Source organism: Oncorhynchus keta, chromosome 19 (assembly GCF_023373465.1).
Source record: "Oncorhynchus keta strain PuntledgeMale-10-30-2019 chromosome 19, Oket_V2, whole genome shotgun sequence".
NCBI classification, from domain to species: Eukaryota; Metazoa; Chordata; class Actinopteri; order Salmoniformes; family Salmonidae; genus Oncorhynchus; species Oncorhynchus keta.
In genome coordinates, this window is record NC_068439.1 from 49689028 (window position 1) to 49711696 (window position 22669).

General features: G+C 44.8%; 1 protein-coding gene across 3 annotated transcripts in view; it reads right to left on the reverse strand.

Annotated features, from left to right (window-relative positions):
* Positions 1–22669, reverse strand: part of LOC118398411 (serine/threonine-protein kinase PAK 5) — a 120436-nt gene that overhangs the window by 56056 nt on the left and 41711 nt on the right. For 2 of the 3 annotated variants that reach the window (XM_035793709.2, XM_035793710.2), the window contains exons 2-3: positions 18379–18602; positions 13629–13673 (exon numbers count right to left, since the gene is read on the reverse strand). In XM_035793709.2, coding sequence (XP_035649602.1) covers positions 13629–13673; positions 18379–18582 — 249 coding nt within the window. In that variant the 5' untranslated portion in view covers positions 18583–18602. The remainder of the gene's footprint in view (positions 1–13628; positions 13674–18378; positions 18603–22669) is intronic. The other variant, XM_035793713.2, reaches the window with a different exon arrangement.

Below are 22669 nucleotides of genomic sequence, written 5' to 3' on the forward strand. Positions count from 1 at the left end.
CAATGAATCTTGATGGTTGTGCAGTCATCTCAAATAAAACTGTGAAGGGCCTTGGAGTTACTCTGGACCCTGATCTCTGTTTTGACAAAAATATAAAAAATATTTCAAGAGTTGTCTTTTTCCATCCTCGTAACAAATATCTGAAACTTTTTGTAAATAAATGATGCAGAAAAGCTAATCCATGTGATATCAAATTAAAAAGTAACTCTGAAAAATAGCCGTCAACATATATAAAAACACAGAATCCCAAACACCAAACATAATGTTCATAAATCTGAGTGCAGTGCAATGGCAATTGCGTCGTCTGTGGATCTGTTGGGGCGGTGTGCAAATTGTAGTAGGGCTAGGGTAAGGTGGAGGTGATATGATCCTTAACAAGACTCTCAAAGCACTTCATGATGGCAGAAGTGAGTGCTACGGGGGGATAGTCATTTAGTTCAGTTACCTTCACTTTCTTGGGTATGGCAACCATTGTGGACATCTTGAAGCAAGTGATGACAACAGACTGGGATAGGGAGAGATTGAATACGGTATGTTCATAAAATTCTGCACATGCTCTGAGGATGCGGCTTGGGATGTCATCTGGGCCGGCAGCCTTGCGAGGGTTAACATGCTTGAATGTCTTACTCACATCCGCCATGTATATTGGGAGCACACAGTCCTCATAAGTGGCTGTGGCCCACATTGGTGGCTTGGTGTTGTTTTCCTCAAAGCAAGCGAAGAAGGTGTTTAGCTTGTCCGGAAGAAAGGGGTTATGTCCATGAATTGGCTGGCTCTATTCTCTATTCACCATGCGGACAGGACAATGGAGTCAGGGAAATCAAAAGGGGGAGGGGTTTGCCTCTTCATAAACAACAACTGGTATGCTGACTCGAGAGCGGTGGAAGTGTCGACCCATTGTCTTGGAATGCCTGATAGTCAAATGCTGACCCTTCTACCTCCTGAGGGAGTTTTCAGCTGTTATCGTGACTGTTGTATACATTCCACCTCAGGACAAGAAAAATAACAAGCTGGCACTTAGCGAACTGTACAAAGCTATGAACAAGCAGGAAAACTTACATCCAGAGGCTGTGATTTTAAATCTTCGTCATTAACCTCTTCAACCTATGGGGGCGCTATTTCATTATTGGATTAAAAAACGTGCCCATTTTAAGCGCAATATTTTGTCACAAAAAGATGCTCGACTATGCATATAATTGACAGCTTTGGAAAGAAAACACTCTGACGTTTCCAAAACTGCAAAGATATTATCTGTGAGTGCCCCAGAACTGATGCTACAGGCGAAACCAAGATTAAACTTCAAACAGGAAATGAGCAGGATTTTTGAGGCTCTGTTTTTCATTGTCTCCTTATATGGCTGTGAAAGCGCCAGGAATGAGCCTGCCCTTTCTATCGTTTCTCCAAGTTGTCTGCAGCATTGTGACGTATTTGTAGGCATATCATTGGAAGATTGGCCATAAGAGACTACATTTACCAGGTGTCCGCTCAGTGTCCTTTGTTGAAATTGCTGCGTAATCTCCAAGCTGCTCGCATTCATCCATGTGATTGAGACAGAGAGGAGACTTCCAGGAACGATATATCATGAAGAGATATGTGAAAAACACCTTGAGGATTGATTCTAAACAACGTTTACTATGTTTCAGTCGATATTATGGAGTTAATGTGGAAAAAGGTTTGGCGTTTTGATGAATGAATTTTCGTTTTTATTTGGTAGCCAAACATGACGCAGAAAACGGACTGATTTCTCCTGCACAAATAATCTTTCAGGAAAAACTGAACATTTGTTATCTAACTGAGAGTCTCCTCATTGAAAACATCCGAAGTTCTTCAAAGGTAAATTATTTTATTTGAATGGTTTTCTGTTTTTTGTGAAAATGTTGCCTGCTGAAATGCTAACGCTAGCTATCAATACTGTTACACAAATGCTTGTTTTGCTATGGTTGAGAAGCATATTTTTGAAAATCTGAGATGACAGTGTTGTTAACAAAAGGTTAAGCTTGAGAGCTAGCATATTGATTTAATTCCATTTGTGATTTTCATGAATAGTTAACGTTGTGTTATGCTAATGAGCTTGCGGATAGATTTACACAATCCTGGATACAGGTTTTTTTCTTAGCTAAACGTGACACAAAATGGAGCGATTTCTCCTAAACAAATAATCTTTCAGGAAAAACTGAACATTTGCTATCTAACTGAGTCTCCTCATTGAAAACATCAGAAGTTCTTCAAAGGTAAATTCTTTTATTTGAATGGTTTTCTGGTTTTTGTGAAAATGTTGCCTGCTGAATGCTAACGCTAAATGCTATGCTAACTATCAATGCTGTTACACAAATGCTTGTTTTGCTATGGTTGAGAAGCATATTTTTGAAAATCTGAGATTACAGTGTTGTTAACAAAAGGCTAAGCTTGAGAGCTAGCATATTTATTTAATTTCATTTGCGATTTTCATGAATAGTTAACATTATGGTAATGGACTTGAGGCTGTTGTCACGATCCCGGATCCGGGATGGCTCGACGCAAGAAGTTAAGACGTGATTCCCAACTTCCATCAACACGTCTCCCTCGCCACTAAGGGCGATAAAGTCCTAGACCACTGTTATTCTACCCACAATCAAGCATAGAAGGCCCACCCTTATCTTACATTTGGCAAATCGGATCATTACTCCATACTCCTGTCTCCTGTTTACAAGCAGAAGCTCAAACAGGAAGTACCCGTCACTCGCTCCGTTGAGAAATGGTTACCAGAATCCGAGATTATGCACCCTCTGCTTCTACATGGCAAGCAGTACCGGTGCATCAAGTCTGACACCAACAGGCTCCTGAACAGCTTCTATCCCCAAGCCATAAGACTGCTAAATAGCTAAAAAAAATGGCTACCCGGACTATCTGAGTTGACCCTTGTATTTTATTTGTATTTTTGCACTTTCTCTATGCACACTCACAAGGTCCTACACACTGACACTCTAACATACACACACACACACATACTCACACTCACAAGGTCCTACACACTGACACTCTAACATACACACACACACATACTCACACTCACAAGGTCCTACACACTGACACTCTAACATACACACAAACACATACTCACACTCACAAGGTCCTACACACTCCCACACACTGACACTCTAACACACACACACACACTGACGCTCTAACACACACACACACACACACCACCATACACTGACACTCTAACACACACACACACTCCCTCACACTCTAACACACACACACACACACACACACACACACACACACACACACACACACACACACACACACACCTACACACTGACACTCTAACACACACACACACACTGACACTCTAACACACTCCCACACACTGACACACACACACACTGACACTCTAACACACACTCTAACACACACACACACACTGACACTCTAACACACACACACACACACACACACACACTGACACTCTAACACACACACACACACACACACACACACACACACACACACACACACACTGACTGAACATAAGAGCAGCGTCAACTCACCATCAGTACGACCAAGAATATGACTTTTGCGAAGCGGATCCTGTGTTCTGCCTTTCACCCAGGACAACGGAATGGATCCCAGCCGGCGACCCCAAAAAACGACTTCGTAAAAGGGGAAAACGAAGCGGTCTTCTGGTCAGACTCCGGAGACGGGCACATCGTGCACCACTTCCTAGCATTCTCCTCGCCAATGTCCAGTCTCTTGACAACAAGGTTGATGAAATCCGAGCAAGGGTAGCATTCCAGAGGGACATCAGAGACTGTAACGTTCTTTGCTTCACGGAAACACGGCTCACTGGAGAGACGCTATCGGAGTCGGTGTAGCCAGCTGGTTTCTCCATGCATCGCGCGGACAGAAACAAACATCTTTCTGGTAAGAAGAGGGGCGGGGGCGTATGCTTTATGGTTAATGTGACGTGGTGTGGCCACAACAACATACAGGAATTCAAGTCCTTCTGTTCACCTGATTTAGAATTCCTCACAATCAAATGTCGACCGCATTATCTACCAAGGGAATTCTCTTCGATTATAATCACAGCCGTATATATTCCCCCCCATGCAGACACATCGATGGCTCTGAACAAACTTTATTTGACTCTTTGCAAACTGGAATCCATATATCCGGAGGCTGCATTCATTGTAGCTGGGGATTTTAACAAGGCTAATCTGAAAACAAGACTCCCTAAATTTTATCAGCATAACGATTGCGCAACCAGGGCTGGAAAAACCTTGGATCATTGCTATTCCAACTTCCTCGACGCATATAAGGCCCTGTCCCGCTCTCCTTCCGGAAAAGCTGACCACGACTCCATTTTGTTGATCCCTGCCTACAGACAAAAACTAAAACGAGAAGCTCCCGCGCTGAGGTCTGTTCAACGCTGGTCCGACCAATCTGATTCCACACTCCAAGACTGCTTCCATCATGTGGACTGGGATATGTTCCGTATTGCGTCAGACAACAACATTGACGAATACGCTGATTCGATGTGCGAGTTCATTAGAACGTGCGTTGAAGATGTCGTTCCCATAGCAACGATTAAAACATTCCCAAACCAGAAACCGTGGATTGATGGCAGCATTCGCGTGAAACTGAAAGCGCGAACCACTGCTTTTAATCAGGGCAAGGTGACTGGAAACATGACCGAATACAGTGTAACTATTCCCTCTGCAAGGCAATCAAACAAGCTAAGCGTCAGTATTGAGACAAAGTAGAATCTCAATTCAACGGCTCAGACACAAGAGGTATGTGGCAGGGTCTACAGTCACTCACGGATTACAAAAAGAAAACCAGCCCCGTCACGGACCAGGATGTCTTGCTCCCAGGCAGACTAAATAACGTTTTTGCCCGCTTTGAGGACAATACAGTGCCACTGACACGGCCCGCAACTAAAACAGGCGGACTCTCCTTGCAGCCGACGTGAGGAAAACATTTAGGATTGTGAGGAAAACATTTAAACGTGTCAACACTCACAAGGCTGCAGGCCCAGACGGCATCCCCAGCCGCGCCCTCAGAGCATGCGCAGACCAGCTGGCTGGTGTGTTTACGGACATATTCAATCAATCCCTATCCCAATCTGTTGTTCCCACATGCTTCAAGAGGGCCACCATTGTTCCTGTTCCCAAGAAAGCTAAGGTAACTGAGCTAAACGACTACCGCCCCGTAGCACTCACTTACTTCATCATGAAGTGCTTTGAGAGACTAGTCAAGGACCATATCACCTCCACCCTACCTGACACCCTAGACCCACTCCAATTTGCTTACCGCCCAAATAGGTCCACAGACGATGCAATCTCAACCACACTGCACACTGCCATAACCCATCTGGACAAGAGGAATACCTATGTGAGAATGCTGTTCATCGACTACAGCTCGGTATTTAACACCATAGTGCCCTCCAAGCTCGTCATCAAGCTCGAGACCCTGGGTCTCGACCCCGCCCTGTGCAACTGGGTACTGGACTTCCTGACGGGCCGCCCCCAGGTGGTGAGGGTAGGCAACAACACCTCCACCCCGCTGATCCTCAACACTGGGGCCCCACAAGGGTGCGTTCTGAGCCCTCTCCTATACTCCCTGTTCACCCACAACTGCGTGGCAACGCACGCCTCCAACTCAATCATCAAGTTTGCGGACGACACAACAGTGGTGGGCTTGATTACCAACAACGACAAGACGGCCTACAGGGAGGAGGTGAGGGCCCTCGGAGTGTGGTGTCAGGAAAATAACCTCACACTCAACGTCAACAAAACTAAGGAGATGATTGTGGACTTCAGGAAACAGCAGAGGGAACACCCCCCTATCCACATCGATTGAACAGTAGTGGAGAGGGTAGTAAGTTTTAAGTTCCTCGGCGTACACATCACAGACAATCTGAATTGGTCCACCCACACAGACAGCATCGTGAAGAAGGCGCAGCAGCGCCTCTTCAACCTCAGGAGGCTGAAGAAATTTGGCTTGTCACCAAAAGCACTCACAAACTTCTACAGATGCACAATCGAGAGCATCCTGTCGGGCTGTATCACCGCCTGGTACGGCAACTGCTCCGCCCACAACCGTAAGGCTTTCCAGAGGGTAGTGAAGTCTGCACAACGCATCACCGGGGGCAAACTACCTGCCCTCCAGGACACATACACCACCCGACGTCACAAGAAGGCCATAAAGATCATCAAGGAGAACAACCACCCGAGCTACTGCCTGTTCACCCCGCTATCATCCAGAAGGCGAGGTCAGTACAGGTGCATCAAAGCTGGGACCGAGAGACAGAAGCTGTTTTTCAATCTCAAGGCCATCAGACTGTTAAACAGCCACCACTAACATTGAGTGGCTGCTGCCAACACACTGACTCAACTCCAGCCACTTTAATAATGGGAATTGATGTAAAATATATCACTAGCCACTTTAAACAAAGCTACCTAATATAATGTTCACATACTCTACATTATTCATCTCATATGTATACGTATATACTGTACTCTATCATCTACTGCATCCTTACGTAATACATGTATCACTAGCCACTTTAACTATGCCACTTTGTTTACATACTCATCTCATTTGTATATACTGCACTCAATACCATCTACTGTATCTTGCCTATGCCGCTCTGTACCATCACTCATTCATATATCTTTATGTACATATTCTTTATCCCCTTACACTTGTGTCTATAAGGTAGTCGTTTTGGAATTGTTAGCTAGATTACTTGTTGGTTATTACTGCATTGTCGGAACTAGAAGCACAAGCATTTCGCTACACTCGCATTAACATCTGCGAACCATGTGTATGTGACAAATAAAATTGGATTTGATTTGATTTGACACACACACACTCCCACACACTGACACTCTAACACACACACAAAATACTCATACTCAAGGTCCTACACACTCCCACACACTGACACTCTAACACACACACACAAATACTCACGCTATCATTTGCTCACACTCACACACACACAATATGCACATACATGTATAATGACTCTACACACACATACCCACTTTTTTTTAAATCCACTAAAAATGAACACCCATCAAAATAAAATGTTTCTTCTCGTTCTTGTAATGTAACGTTAAATCCCTGACGAAGGACAATGTATTCCATTGAGCACATTTCAGCCATTACCAGGGTGTACTTGACAGGTCATTACAGACACTTCCGCAGTAGTAGAGTTAAAGGGTGGGGGGGACAATCAGGCACAAGCGTGTGAAAGAGTCGCAGAAGTCAAATGAAAGCAATCAACACAGCGAGACTTAAGTGACAACTGTATTTTGCACACCTCAAACACAGGAAATAGAAGCCAGGAAAAGAAACACATCTCAGGTGGACAGGACACGTTGCTAGAAACACCAAGTTTATAAATCATCATATTTTTCTACTTACTTATTCTTTTCAGAAATGGCGCGCGCAGATATTTAGTGTGAAATTTACGCAACGGTTATAAATGAGGCCCCTGGCCCTAGAGCAGAGATATTAGCCTGGGCTCATCTGTGCTTTAGCCAACTCTTGTGACTATTGTAATGACATGACAACAAACAAACACATGCCATTTCTCTTTTTCAAAATGGCTGCCTATTTAGAATTGTATTTCTGTTTGTTAGAGGTAGGATGTGTCATCTCCCCCCGGGAGACTAGGGCAGCCCAGAAAAGACCCCCAGGCCTAGCGGTGCTGTGTGTGTGTTTACTGTGTTCCTCTGATGTGATGTGATCCAGGCCACAGCTGAAACCACTCTGACCCGTTCCCCCTGACCTCTCTGGGGAAATGCTCTACTACCAGCCCCAGGACCCATGAATCATGCTAGGCCTATATTAGATACTCACCACATAGAGGCTAGTGGGTGTTACAGATCACATCAAAGACAAGCATATGGCTGTATCCCTTAGGTGCATAATGCAGACTTTGTTCTCAACTAGCCTACCTGGTTAAATAAAGGTGAAATAAAAAATAAATAAAAACCAAGAATTGTTTGCTGGCAAACACTGATGTTTGGCTATGAACAGCCGTGAATGGAGGAGACCCCCACAATAAATAAATAGTGATGTCGTAAATAAAATCCCAAATCTCTCTCTCTCTCTCTCTCTCTCGAGGAGGTTCTCCAAGAGTTTTTCAATAAGTTAATCACTGTCACTGAAACTTCCTGATCCACTGGCCTCCACACAGAGACGAGGAGATCAATTAAGGGCTCTCTAGTAGGAGCATCCCAGTGTTATCTTCTTCCCACTGCTTTGAGAGAGACAGGAGCTCACTCTGGTTTCATTTCACACAAACACACGCACGCACGGACGAACAAACGCACACATGCAAGCCCGCGTGCACACTGACACAGCCAGATAGACAGCCAATCACCATGCCTTAATTGCACACGGACAGTCATTAATCTAAGTCCAAGTCCTGTCAGAAAGTTAACTTCACTTATTCTTCCTTTAACTCTCTCTCTCTGTCTTACACACACACACACACACACACACACACACACACACACACACCTCTTCATATCTCCCAAGGTCAGTCACTGTAGGCGATATAGGAATATATCAAAACCAATTGAACCAGACGTGTTATACCTGAGTAGTGTTTAGTTGAATATTGAAATCTATATGTCTATATGTCAAGATAAGTTATGGAAGGGAGGAATGGAAGGTGAGAACAGTACAGTGCAATAGACCCACATAGTCAATTTGTGATATTTGAAATTCCTTTGCAGCATACCACCCTGCATACCACGGCTGGCTTGCTTCTGAAGCTAAGCAGAGTTGGTCCTGGCCAGTTCCTGGATGGGAGACCAGATGCTGCTGGAAGTGGTGTTGGAGGGCCAGTATATCCCAATGCCCCAGGGCAGTGATTGGGGACACTGCCCTGTGTAGGGAGACGTTAAACGGGTGTCCTGACTCTCTGAGGTCATTAAAGATCCCATGGCACTTATCGTAAGAGTATCCTGGCTAAATTCCCAATCTGTCCCTCAAACCATCACGGCCACCTAATAATCCCCAGTTTACAATTGGCTCATTCATCCCCCTCCTCTCCCCTGTAACTATTCCCCAGGTCATGGCTGCAAATGAGAACGTGTTCTCAGTCAACATACCCGGTAAAATAACAGATAAATAAAATAAAATGTGCCTATCTTCCTCTCCTTGTCTCATTGGTGTTCAGGCTACTGACAGTAGAAAGCCATGGATACCATATCACTTTGACTTTCACAATAGCTTGTTGTGCCACATGGTGTCCTCCTAACTAGGGCTAGTGAGTATACGGGTAGATACAGTGGGTCCTCAATGTATTTCTACGGTGTAACAGGGGAGTCACAGGGACAGGCTAAAAGTAACCACCAGGGGGTGCAGTAGACCCATGCAATGAATCCCCCTCCACCGCTGATTAGGTCAACTGAGTGCACAGTCACAATGAGACCCGAATGATCCACAATGATCCACCTCCGATGTAGACACAGAGTGTGTGTGTGAGTGTGTCAAATCTCTCTCTGACCGTGACTCCGAAGGCTCGGAGACTTAGAGACTGTGTCTGTGAATGACAGGAATGAGAGATGAACACAGAGCGAGAGGATGGAGGTAAAGAAAGATTTTTAAAAAGAGGCTTAAATCAATGCCATCCACTTCAGCCTCTATGACTGCCAAGAAATACAGATGCGCTCTCTGCTCTGTCTAGGAGTTTGTGTGTGCGTGCGTGCGTGCGTGTGTTTGCGCGCGCGCGCGTGTGTGTGTGTGTGTGTGTGCGTGTGTGAAAATACAAAGATAAACCGAATTCAGAGTACAATCAAATTGACATGCAGATAATAGACACCGGAAAACGATATAATAAAAGAAGTGGCCTTTCAACAACCAACACTGGGCAAACTATTATTCATTAGTCATTCATTATTTAAGCAAAGTAATACAGTCATGCAGTTCATTGACAGACAGATCATAGGATGTCTGGGGTACTTTCAACTGAACACTCTGAGTACTATCCATTCTCAGTGGAGGAAGTTGATTTGGAGAGAACCCAGTGCCACTAACACTGTGTAACGTGTGAACTCTTTAACCCTACACTTCGCTGTTCAAATAGTCGTTTCGGCACCTGACACTCTCTCTCTCTCTCTCTCTCTCTCTCTCACTCTCACTCTCACTCTCACTCTCACTCTCACTCTCACTCTCCCTCCCTCCCGGGCCCATCCGGTTTAAGGGCAGAAATCATGGCACCTGGACGCTGCTCCTGAACCAAAATAACTCTGTCATACTTGTACCAAACGTCACACTTCTCCTAAACAGCACTTCTAATTCATCGATTTCAGTCAGACACTGTAAGGTGACAGTTAACCACTATATAAGCCCATGAAAACACCGCGGATGAACATAAATCCTTCACCCTCCAAATAGCTGACCGCAGTAGAGAACACATCAACACACTGCATAGTGTGACCCACACAACTCACAGCAAAAGAAACAACACGTTTGAAGACCCTAAACTCCGACTTAACAGAACAACATGCACCCAACATTTCAGTTTGCTGACAGAGAAACTCCCCCATAAAATAAACGACAGATGAAACCTCTACCTGCGTGTCAACGGCAGTTGACACAACTTGAACAGCCATAATACTCCACCTGTGAGAGTGTATGAATCGTTTCTCTGCGGGACTCCAGTGTTGTAGCTCTCTCTCTCTCACACATTGACACTGGTAGTCCCTGTCTCTCTTCCAGTCTTCTCCTCTGGGCCAGCCAACGCTTTCCCCTCTCATCTGTGGTGTGGGCCTCTAGGCCCTCCTTATACCCACCCCCATATACCCCCACCATAACTCACTCTGCCCAGCTGCAACTCCTGGAACCTAGCACGCCGTACACTCTCACATGCCAGCATGCACATACGCACACACCCGCACGCACGCACGCACACGCACACACACACACACACCGCCCCTATCCAGATCTGTTTTCCCCCGTCACATGCCGGGGGGATTGGCACGGTGCAATGACGTCCTGTTGTCAATGACTCTGTCACTGAGCCACTGACATTTCCAGTAGCCAACCAAACACACACACACCACAATCTCTCACAGTAGTATTACTGTACACACACTTCTCAGTGGGCTGGACATATTGTTTTCAGTGTACCAGTCTCTCACACACACAAATACACACACACTGCTCTACTCTTGCTACGTCTATAGCATAGTCCCTGTGACTGATCTACTTGAAGTCTGTAGTTGTAAATCTCAGAATTCTACCATCAGCCAGTGTATAGTCACACTGACCCTTGTCCCGTCCCAGTCTATCTCCCCCAGTACCGTTTACAGCTTCTTACTGCCTTACTGTAAACCAGGGACACAGCTGAGGATATAGAACCCCCCCACACACACACCTCATCTCCACAAACACACACACACCACTGTCCCTGTGTTACTACCCTTCAGGGTCAATTATCCCCAGTACTTCACAGGATCTGGCACCATGAGGGTGTCAAGCTAATGTGCTGCATGATTCTCACACCGATATTAACCCCCTCACTGCCAGAGTATACAATGTTGTCAAATGGGAGGAATTGACGACAGGCAAACATTGGACGGCTTTTTGAAAGGAGGGAAGATAACATATCCAACCATATTTCTATTACAAAAAAAAACTACTGAGCTTAATATTACGACGCATGGTAATAAAGTGTTCCTCGGAAGAAGGTGGTTGGTGGTGGGCTCAAGAACATAAAACATCTCACCGCCTAGCTCTATCTCTCGAACCCAAAGCCAGCTACTGTAGCTCACTCTCTCCCTCAGGGCCACAGAGATGTTTTAGACATGGAAATGCTGTTAGCGCTTTGCGTTAGCCTACTTCTGGGGGAAGGGGCTTGGATGAGAAGACGGGGAAGAATAAAGAATAACGGTAGTGATATGGAGCACTTCCATCTGGGAGAGAGGAGAGAGTGCATACGGACCCAAACCTTCTAAAGGAGAGAAAGTAGGGGGAGGGTGGGGGGGGGGTGGAGCGGAGGAGAGGAGAGTGGAGGGGGTAGGGTAGAACAGATGGGAAGAAGGGAAGTATGGTAGAAAGGAGAGGGGAGCATGAAGGGGAACAAGTGAAGGAGGAGATTGGGGGGGAGAAAATGAATAAACTATGAGTGCCAGCCAGAGGGCGATGTTGGGAGTTATTTGAGCAACAATGACCGCACCAACCTTCCTAACCCTACCAAAACACACACACGTCACACTGACCTTTTCCTCTGTCCCCTTTACAGTACCAATGAGAATGCTAGGAGACTGCCAGGCAAAGGAACACACACGTAGATACACACACACACACATACACGTACACACACATCGCGACACAGTGCTGGGGGGGCCTGCCAGCCAGAGGTAGAGTAGCATCACTCATGTGTCATTACAACAAAGAGAGAGGGACATCAGACCAACACAGAGAGATAAATATAGCACAACCCACCCTGTGACTCAGCCATACAAACACTCGCGCGCACACACGCACACACACACACACACACACACACACACACACACATATGGATGCACATGCCTCTAATGAGACCAACAAAGACAGGAGAGATGAGAAAGAGGGAGGAGGAAAGAGGAAGGGAAAGCAACAATATGGTTGTTTGGTTCGCTACAATCGCTGATACCTTCGCCTTTACTCTCAAAAGCAGAGAAACAAGATTCAAATCACAGAATCAATCATTTATATACCACTTATGAACTATTTATAAGCTATTTATAAAACATTAAGAGAACCTACTGTTCATCTTCAAATAGGAAAATATAATTATTCCGTATCGTCCCTTCACGACCCAGAGACTGCACATCATATGTCATTCATTTATGTGGAGAGAAACATTGATGAGTTACCAGATGAGAGGAGCTGCAGTGCGTGTGTGCGGGTTTGTGTGTATGCGAGCTGGAGCTGAGTAATGGGACTGGCTCAGGCCAGTCGGTTAGTTAGTTGTTGGCTGAGCAGGGAAGGTTCTGGGGAACGGCAGAGAGGGTTCTGAAAAACATGCAAAACCCTTACGACCGGTTTCCCTTCTGGCTCTGTATCGAACCTGGGTTCAAGTACTATTTGAAATCTTTCAAATACTTTGACCACTTGCTTTCGCCTGCTTGGAAGGCCAGGTGGGTGGGGTTTACACTTTCCAGGCTTTTCTATTGGTTTCATGGCAACAGTCAAGCTCAATCAAGCGCCGTTGCAGTATAAAACAACTATTTCAAATGGTATTTGAACCCATGTCAGCTCTGTATAGCAGGCCATGGGAGGACACACTTCACATCCATATCAGCACATCAATGCGAGCACTCGGAAATAAATACTATATACATATACAAATTAAACAACATTCTGCTATGGTTACAGAATATAGTGACTTTTCGGGGTCATGCGTATGATTGAAAATAAGAACTAGCAAAAATATGTCATATGTACTATGCCCCTCCCCTACCACGACCTTAACACACTACCTCCGACTGAATGCATGTGGCCAGGTAGTGCCGGAAAGATGCAGTAAAAAGAAACAGAGGTTTGTGGATGTGATTGTGTGTGACCGAAAAAGGAAGAGAGAAAAGAGAAGAACAGAAAAGGGAATTGAAGGGTAGTAGAAGTCATACTTTTCGCAAGGGTGTTTCGGCCGACCGGATTTTCTTGGGAGATATCTGTGAAGAGAGTAAGATAATTAAAGTCTTGTTTTCCCCTCTTCAGAGATATCTCCAATGGCAACAGTGCTGTTCTAGAAAGATCAAGTTTCACCAGAAACGTTTTTTGTCTACTTGCTGCCGCTGTCTAAAACCTTTATTAAGCTAGTGGCAGAAAGTAAATTGGGGTTAGAGGTTAGACAGGAAGTACTTAACTATATATCTGATGTCATATCCTGTGATGTCATGTCCTCTTGTTCTTATTCCCCCGAATGCCCGTGGCTCCTCATAACCTAGCCTAGCTTAGCGGCTAATGCTGAAGATAATAACCTATGTCGCATAGCATTAAACAAGCTACCGCTACAAGCTAGCGTTGCGCAGTAGACCACTGTTAAATAGGGAGCATTTCAATACTGCTCAATTGAGTACTAGTACAGCTAACTAAGCAAGTTGCTGCTTATTTCTTTATCTAAGATGATGGTCTACTGCTATAAGAACATTTAGATGAAACTTCCTTGAATGTCTCGGTTTGTGATGTGCCAGCTCACCATTACTGTAAGTCTGATGTGACATCTAACTAAGTGCTTCTCTTTAAGGATTATTTGCACTGTTGTTGACCATCAAGAACGATTAATTTGTTTTTTCATTTGAGCAGTGGCAGCTATTCAGTTCGGTTGTTAAGATATCAAAACAGCTGCCGAAACGATAGCGTGTATGTCCGTGTCGTGGGTGTAATAACAGTAAATGAAAGCAGGTGTAGTGACACATAGGACACAGGGTGTGAGGGCTGAGGGCTGAGGGCCGAGAGCCACACATGCAGTATGAAAGGGGACACCACAGACAGGGAGTAGGACTGACACTACCACTGGCTGGGAACCCCTAGGTACAACAACAGCTAACAGCCTGGGCATAATGGATAGAATCCCTTCAGAAGCCACTCTGGTGCATCCTAAAGGAGTAGAGTATTTTAAACAAGCACTACAACTTCAAGGACCGCTTGTACATAAACACGCATAGGCTGTAGCACGGTGGTGGAATGCATCTGACTGTTGGAGATTCAATGCGTCTGTGTTATTACTTGTATCTGCCCCTATCGGGGGGGGGGACAACATTATAAATAATCATTGAACAACAACACAGCATTTGGGAGACACTCAGAAGAGGCAGGGACAAGGAGGAACACAGTCACAGAGGTGGAGGAAACACGGGCAATTCATCTCGCAGTGTCATCTGCAAAGAGATTGTATTGTTTTGCCAAGCAGAATGATAGGATATTGCATTTTCACTGAACCATTAGTAGTTACCCCCAGCTAACAATTCTAGGGAGAGAGAACGTTTTTGTTACCCGCAATGTTCCCCTAATGTTTGTTTCCACTTTTCCATTAGTTAGGGGAACATTCTAGCCATGTTAGCAAGAACCTTCTGAGAGCCTTTTCAGCATGTTTAGTGTTAACGTTAGGAGAATATCCCCCTTAATGTCAAGTAGAACTGATCTAGAACGCGGTTACAATGTTCTCGGAATATACGACATTTAACGCTCAAAGACACTTCTCATGGGACGTTGCAAGAACATCCCCGTGTCCAGCTTTCTGAGGTTTAGGAGATTGTTCCAACAACGTCACATCAAACATACACAGAACATGGTTGCCATGTTCTCGCAACCTCTTGGTTCCCAGCATTCAGATATTCCATAGTCCAGCATTCAGACACACCGTCATGTCTCTCTATCAGTTCTCACTTTATTGGACTATTCTGTCATCGTTGATCTGATGCGCTTATTTCCACAATTGAAGGACTTTCCGTGTTGTTCTCTAATGTTTGGTGGGGCATGTTAACCTGTTTTAAGGATGCTCCTGAACCACTAGGATCAATAAAAGTGTCTTGTGTACTTTTAACAGAGCTGAGGTCCACTGCAAAGTGCACTCACCCTATTGCTTACACCTATTAAGTTGTTTCAGATCTACATTAAGAGTTCATCTGGACAGGGCCTAACTATACTGGTCCAATAAGCACATGCCCTAAAGATACTGTATACCTAATTGGGAGAGTTGTTAGTGTGTTTGTCATTGGTCCTGGTGGCCTGGGTTTGAGACCCGCTTAGGGGATTCACCCCACTCTCATTTCCTTGGCAACATACAGTATGTTCATTTCATTATTCGGCAACAGTTACAACACACCGATCTGATCTAATTGTTTTTGCATTGAAAGCTTAAGCATCTCAAAGAGAATGCTCTGTGTCTTCTTCAAATCCACACTACGTATACCATGTAGAACAATGTGTCCCTGATAAGGAATCACATCAGCTCTCGTCATTGCCTTTCTCTCTGGAACAGTCCTGACTTGCTGCCGATACATGGTCCCAGGTGGTAGTGTTGCTTCTGATAGAAACATACTGTGTACCTCAGAACATGGTTGCCATGTTCTCAGAATGTGTATATTTGCAGTAGCGTGTCTGTACGTTCTCATGTACATTCTCACGTTTGCCATTTAAGCAATGATGACGCCAGTAATACCAAAACAGTACACAACATAGACATCTCCAAGTTTTAATGTGGAAAAACAGACAAATTCCAAAAGGATCACTAATTACTTACAGTTACTTTTATGAGTAACAGAGTAATATAACAAGTAACTGTCTTCAAATATTGTAATATTATTAGTTACTTTTCCAAGTAACCTGTATATTACTTTCAGAAGGATATATCTACCGGCATGTTACATGTGTTTCTTAAAGCCTTGTCCTCGTGCTAAAAAGCCTTGTCCTCGGGTTGTCAACCCGCTTATTCTGTTCCTCGTGGAAACGCTCCCATTATTTTGGAGTTGTTCGCGGAGAAAGAGAACAACATTTTAGTCAAATGAAAACTCTGCAAAGGCAGCATCGATCTCTTTGTCCAGAAACACCACATCGAAGCCTGCAGAAGCATCTGGAGGTCGTGCACAAAGGCACAAAGCCGGTAGCAAGTTCCAGAGATGCGTGCATGAGGAGACATCTATAAACCATTATGATAATAAAGAAAGATGGAAAAATGACATTTCCAAGTGCTCTAATGAAATATCCATAGAAACGATTGGAATGGTTGATAAATGCATTTCAAAAGGGCAATAATGACATTAACGTGTTTTGCTAAGAACGTGAGAGTAGGGGGACTCCGGTAAAGCACCAATGAGCACCAATGAGAAATGCCCTAACCACTGTCCCTATAAGGAATATCACTACACCGTGTCATTATTGGGCAAGTACAGTTAGGCCCTGTCAAGATTAAACCCTAACCCCTCCTCCATGGGCATTTGTGAAGATCTTACACAACTTGATAGGCGTAAGCAATAGAGTCAATGCACTTTGAAGTGAATCTCAACTCTGTTAAAAGTACACTCAATCAAAGATTGTATTGATCATAGTGATTCAGGGGTATCATTAAAGCTGGTGAATATGTCCCTCCAACATTACACAACTAGACAGAAAGCCCTTCAATAAGTGACAATAGTCAGATTAACTGCTACATGACACAGCCATGGTGGCATAGCAGGAAGATTGGAGTACTGTGGACCAAGAGGATGTGAGTTCAAATCCCAGGTGAGGACATGTTGAATAATAATGACTGTATACATGAACATGTACTGTATGTTCAAGGCAGTGTGTGTGAGTATCTTTGACAGACAAAGTGCTATGAATGGATAACTCAGGTCCTTGATTGGCTCAGTAACAAGATATGCTCAATTGATGAAATATTATGAAATATGAATATGAAATAAATAATATATAAACTGGGAACATGGCAACTGTGTTTGGTGGGACATTGATGGAATATTCTCCTAATCTGCTGGATATGTGAATGTTTGACTTTTGCATGTCTAGAACATGAATAGCTTACGTTCTGAGAACATGGCAACCATGTTCTGTGTATGTTTGGTGGGTTGTTGATGGAATATTCTCCTAACCCACAGAGAACTGGACACAAATGTTCCTGCAACGTTCTCGTTAAACGTGTCTAGAACATAATAACCACGTTCTGGGTACATTTGATTTCACATAAAGGGGATGGTCTCTTGCAAACATCCCTTGCACAGCACGGGAACATTCCTATGAAAAAGTTAGTGAATGACCTAATGAGACTATGTTCTCTAAAGTTGTGGGAATGTTTGTTGTTAGCTGGGATGGCAGCTCTTTTGATATCTTCACGTTTGGCAACAATCTTGGCCAAAGATAACTTTGTCTTTCAGGACCATCCAATCATCACCTTAAGTGTTCTAAGTGTATGTAAGTGACTGGAAGTAATAGACACTCCCAGGATCAATAATGGAAAGACGAAGGATGTAACAGTCAATCCGTTAATAGATTAGTATTCCTGGATAGCTCAGGTACTACCAGAAGTTCTATCTCTTCTTACAAGGTCTATGGCTTCTTAGAGTCTTGAGGAAGTGTGTACTCATGTCGTTGAAGAATTGCCCATCTTCCCTCCATATAAAGACAACATAACAGCTCATAACCGGTGAAAGGAGCCAGACTGGTGCTCAAAGACACTGGGTGTGTATAGATAGGTACTTTAGAGAGAGAAACAGACAGACAGACAGACAGACAGACAGACAGACAGACAGACAGACAGACAGACACAGAAAACAGAGAGGTAGAGAGAGAATCCCAGAGAAAGAACAAAGAAAGACAGAAAGAAAGGGATCTGTGAATACAGACAGACAGAGTAACACCATTTGTCCACCGGTACTCTACCTTCATAGGAGCCAGCTGTATGGGTGTGATATAGGAGGGGTCCACCATGGGCTTGGGTCTGTTGGCTGTGTCTGCCAGGAGACTTTGCCATTGCTGGGGCAGACCTGTGAACTTCTGCTCCCGCTCGTCGAAACCAGTGTGGACCCGGTGCTCGAAGTTAGACGGAGCCGAAATCTCTAGCCTCTTCTTCTTTTTCCCAAACATGCTGGAAAACCCGGACAAACCTGGAAAAAAACAACAAGATATTTTAGAAAAATCTTGGGAATCCCAATAAACAGACATAGCGGTCCAAACCCACTAATACATACATTATGAAGTCGATATACAGGTAACTGCCAAAATAAAGGAAACACCAGCATACAGTAAAGTTTCTTAATAGGGCATTTTGCCACCATGAGCCACCAGAACAGCTTCAATACGCCTTGGCATAGATTCTACAAGTGTCTTGATTCGACAGCATTCCTCCATGAGAAATTCCAAAATTTGGTTGATTGTGATTGACACACACACACACACACACACACACACACACACACACACACACACACACACACACACACACACACACACACACACACACACACACACACACACACACACACACACACACACACACAGTTATTAGGACACAGGCTAGTCGGGATATCTCCCTCTTCAACAATTGACCTGTATTTTATGTTCTTTATGCATTATGCAGTAGGGTAACTAGCTGGAGAAACAGGTTAAGTGCATGTGGGAGAGAGAATCAATGTTATAGCCTAGTTTATGCAGTACAATAAAATGCCCTCCATTATCCACACCCACACTGTATGAGGGCGCGCGCACACACACACACACACACACACACACACACACACACACACACACACACACACACACACACACACACACACACACACACACACACACACACACACACACACACACACTTCACATACCAATTAAAGAGAAGATTAGTTGGCATGTCATTTGTTGATGGTCTGCTGTTTATTCAAACTACTATGGTGTTGAAGACTTGTCAACTTGATTCAGCTGCGAGATGAAGATTTGCTTTCCCAAAGCTTGTTTCATAATACGATTAATGTTGATGGGCTTCGTGGTTTGAGCGGAAATGGAGCAAGAGACTAACCGTTTAACACTACTTGTGATTCACTGGCACTTTGATGGGCAATCACTTATTTCTCCAAATCCACGACATCTTTGGTAACAGTTTGTAGAAGAGGATAGTTCTCCACGCACATACGTACACACACACGCACGCACACACATACATGCACAGATAGATAGATTCACCATGTCGTCATCCACCGTGTTGTCATCACTCTGTTGGTTTGGTCTGAAAGGAGCTTATTGTATCCCTGTCTTCCTGTCTCTCTCCCCTGTAGGAACATTGTCTTCTAGTGGAAACAAATGTTTTCTCTGTCTGTCCGTATCAGAGGTCCGGACCTCCGCCGTGCCAGCCAGATCCAGCAACACATACAGGCCAGCTGCAGTAGCCACGGTGAGTGGACAGAGGGACAGAACAGATGGTTAGAGAGACAAGCTAAGGAGAGGGGTAGGCTAGTGAATTTGTGTTTGTGCCTTCAAAGAAGCCCTGTCTAAGTAAATATGAAGATCTGACTCTGAGCACCTGAGGAGCAGCCCCATGAGCCCATGCAAATACCCCAATAAAGTAGCTCTGGCCAGTGACAGTGCCTTATAAAAGAAAAAGTGGGGACCCCAACAAGTAGCGCTAACAGGTGCCCAAACTAGAGCTGATAGAATGATTAATGGAGTCTTTCTCTTTCAATCTGCTTACACTCCCTCAGGCTGATTTAGGGAGGGAGGGAGGGAGGGAGGGAGGGAAGAAGAAAGGAAAGGAGGGAGGGAGGATATGAGAACAAAGGGAGGAGAGTGGTGTGGTCAGGAGGTGAAAGAGATGGAATGATGAGAGGAGGGCAGTGTTGGGGAGTAGTGTACTACATATACTGTAGTTCAACTATTTATTTAACTACATTTTCAGTGGCTTGGTTGTCGTTGAACTAAATTCAGTGTTTTCAGTTAATTTTGTTTTTTTGCCGTGTAGTGGAACTACACACAACCTTTTTTTGCAAAACTAAAATATGGGTGAAGTTTGCAATCATGAGAATAGGCTAAATTATACATTCTGTTATCCATATGATGCCAACGTGATCTGTTCTTCCAATTTGTTGTCCATGACAGTTCAGATATACATATGCACATTTTTTACTAAGTAGGGCTGGATAAGACCCGCTTTTGGCCCCAACCGGTGGCTAAATGACTCAGTACAAGGTGTGGCAAATAGACTTAATTAGACTGAATTGACTGCAGCTGCACACCTTAGACACCTGGCTGCAATTAGGGCTGCAGCAGTATATATGCCATGCAGTGGCATGCACAAGGGGGAGAGAGGTCAATGAGGCCTGTGGGTGGCCGATAGTGGGTGGCCGATAGTGGGTGGCCGATAGTGGGTGGCCGATAGTGGGTGGCCGATAGTGGGTGGCTGGTTTTGGGTGGCCTTGAGGTGGGGGGTAAGAAGGAGGACAGGAAAACAAGTGGAGCATATTGTAAGTAAATATGGAATGGGGGAATGCACAAATATTCTGGAAGATCTCATAAAGGAGAAGATGGCAGGAAAAAATTGAGAAAAGTGGAACATGTTTTGAGTGAATAACGGAGTGGTGGATCACACACAACTTTCAGAAGAGCTACAGAAGGAAACTGAAAGTGATGAGAGTGAGGATGAGGATGAATTAACTGCGGTGGCAGGTGTGGTGAAGCAGTTTGAACCTCGTCTTGATGATGAACATGATGATACTGGCTGAAGAGGAGAGAGAATGGATCCTTGCCTTCAGGCAGATCAATATGTGGTGTCAAGTTGGTTGGAGAAGAGGTTGGGTCGGTGAAAGTGACTCGTGTCGTTTCTGCCCGTCCAGAGGGAACAGGCACTTCGCACCACACGACTGAGGACAAGAACTGTGACTTTCCTCTCCGGAGTAGGGAGCCATCGAAAATAGAGGTAACTCGAGTGGCGTTGAGCAGGATCAACTGAAGCTGAAGATTCCAGTTGTCTGTGAAGCCTGCAGTTTGGTGCGACTCAGACCCGGTGACGCAGAGTCTTTACCAGATAAAGTCGAGTTAGGATATGTCTGTTGTCCTCTGAGAACCTTAGACCCGACTCCAGTGCGGTGTTTTAGGTGTCAAGCTTATGGTCATATGGCAGCAGTGTGTCAGAGTGAGAATCCTAGATGTGAGAAGCGTGCAGGAGCACATGAGACATAGGAATGTGTAGCATCGGTGAGTAAACCGAGGCCAATAGAGTGATAGTAATAACATGTCCTTCAGCAAGTTTTTTTTTTTTTTTTGGGGCGTTCATGGCCATGGTTGTCAATTTGTATCGCAGGAATGGAATCTAAACCACAGAGGATAAGGATAGATGTGTGTGCGCGTGCGTGTGTGTGTGTGGCCTAGACGGGCAGTCCAGCAGTCTGTGCCAGTATTCCTCTTTCTCTTACAATCAGGCCTTAAACCCTCTGCAGCTGCAGAGATGTACACTACCTGACCGAAAGTATGTGGACACCTGCTTGTCTAACATCTCATTCCAAAAACCATGGGTATTAATATGGAGTTTGTCCCCCCCCCCCCTTTGCTGCTATAAACAGCCTCCGCTCTTCTGGGAAGGCTTTCCACTAGATGTTGCAACATTGCTGCAGGGACTTGCTTCCATTAAGCCACAAGAGCATTAGTGAGGTCGGGCACTGATGTTGGGCGACTGGGCCTGGCTCGCAGTCGGCGTTCCAATTCATCCCGAAGGTGTTCGATGCAGTTGAGGTCAGGGCTCTGTGCAGGCCAGTCACATTCTTTCACACCGAGTTCTACCAAACTTTGCAGTTGCTACTATGCATTGGGGCAGGTAGCGTTCTCCTTGCATCCGCCAAACTCAGATTTGTCTGTCGGCCTGCCAGAAGGTGAAGCGTGATTCATCACTCCAGAGAACGTGTTTCCAGTGCTCCAGAGTCCAATGGCGGAGAGCTTTACACCACTCCAGCCGACGCTTGGCATTGTGCATGGTGATCTGAGGCTTGTGTGCGGCTGCTCGGCTACGGAAACCCATTTCACAAAACTCCTGTCTATCAGTTCTTGTGCTGACATTGCTTCAAGAGGCAGTTTGGAACTTGGTAGTGAATGTTGCAATTGAGGAAAGATGATTTTTATGCGCTTTTGAGCTTTTAGGCCACAAACCTTCGCAGCTAAACTGTTGCTACGAGACGTTTCCACTTCACAATAACCG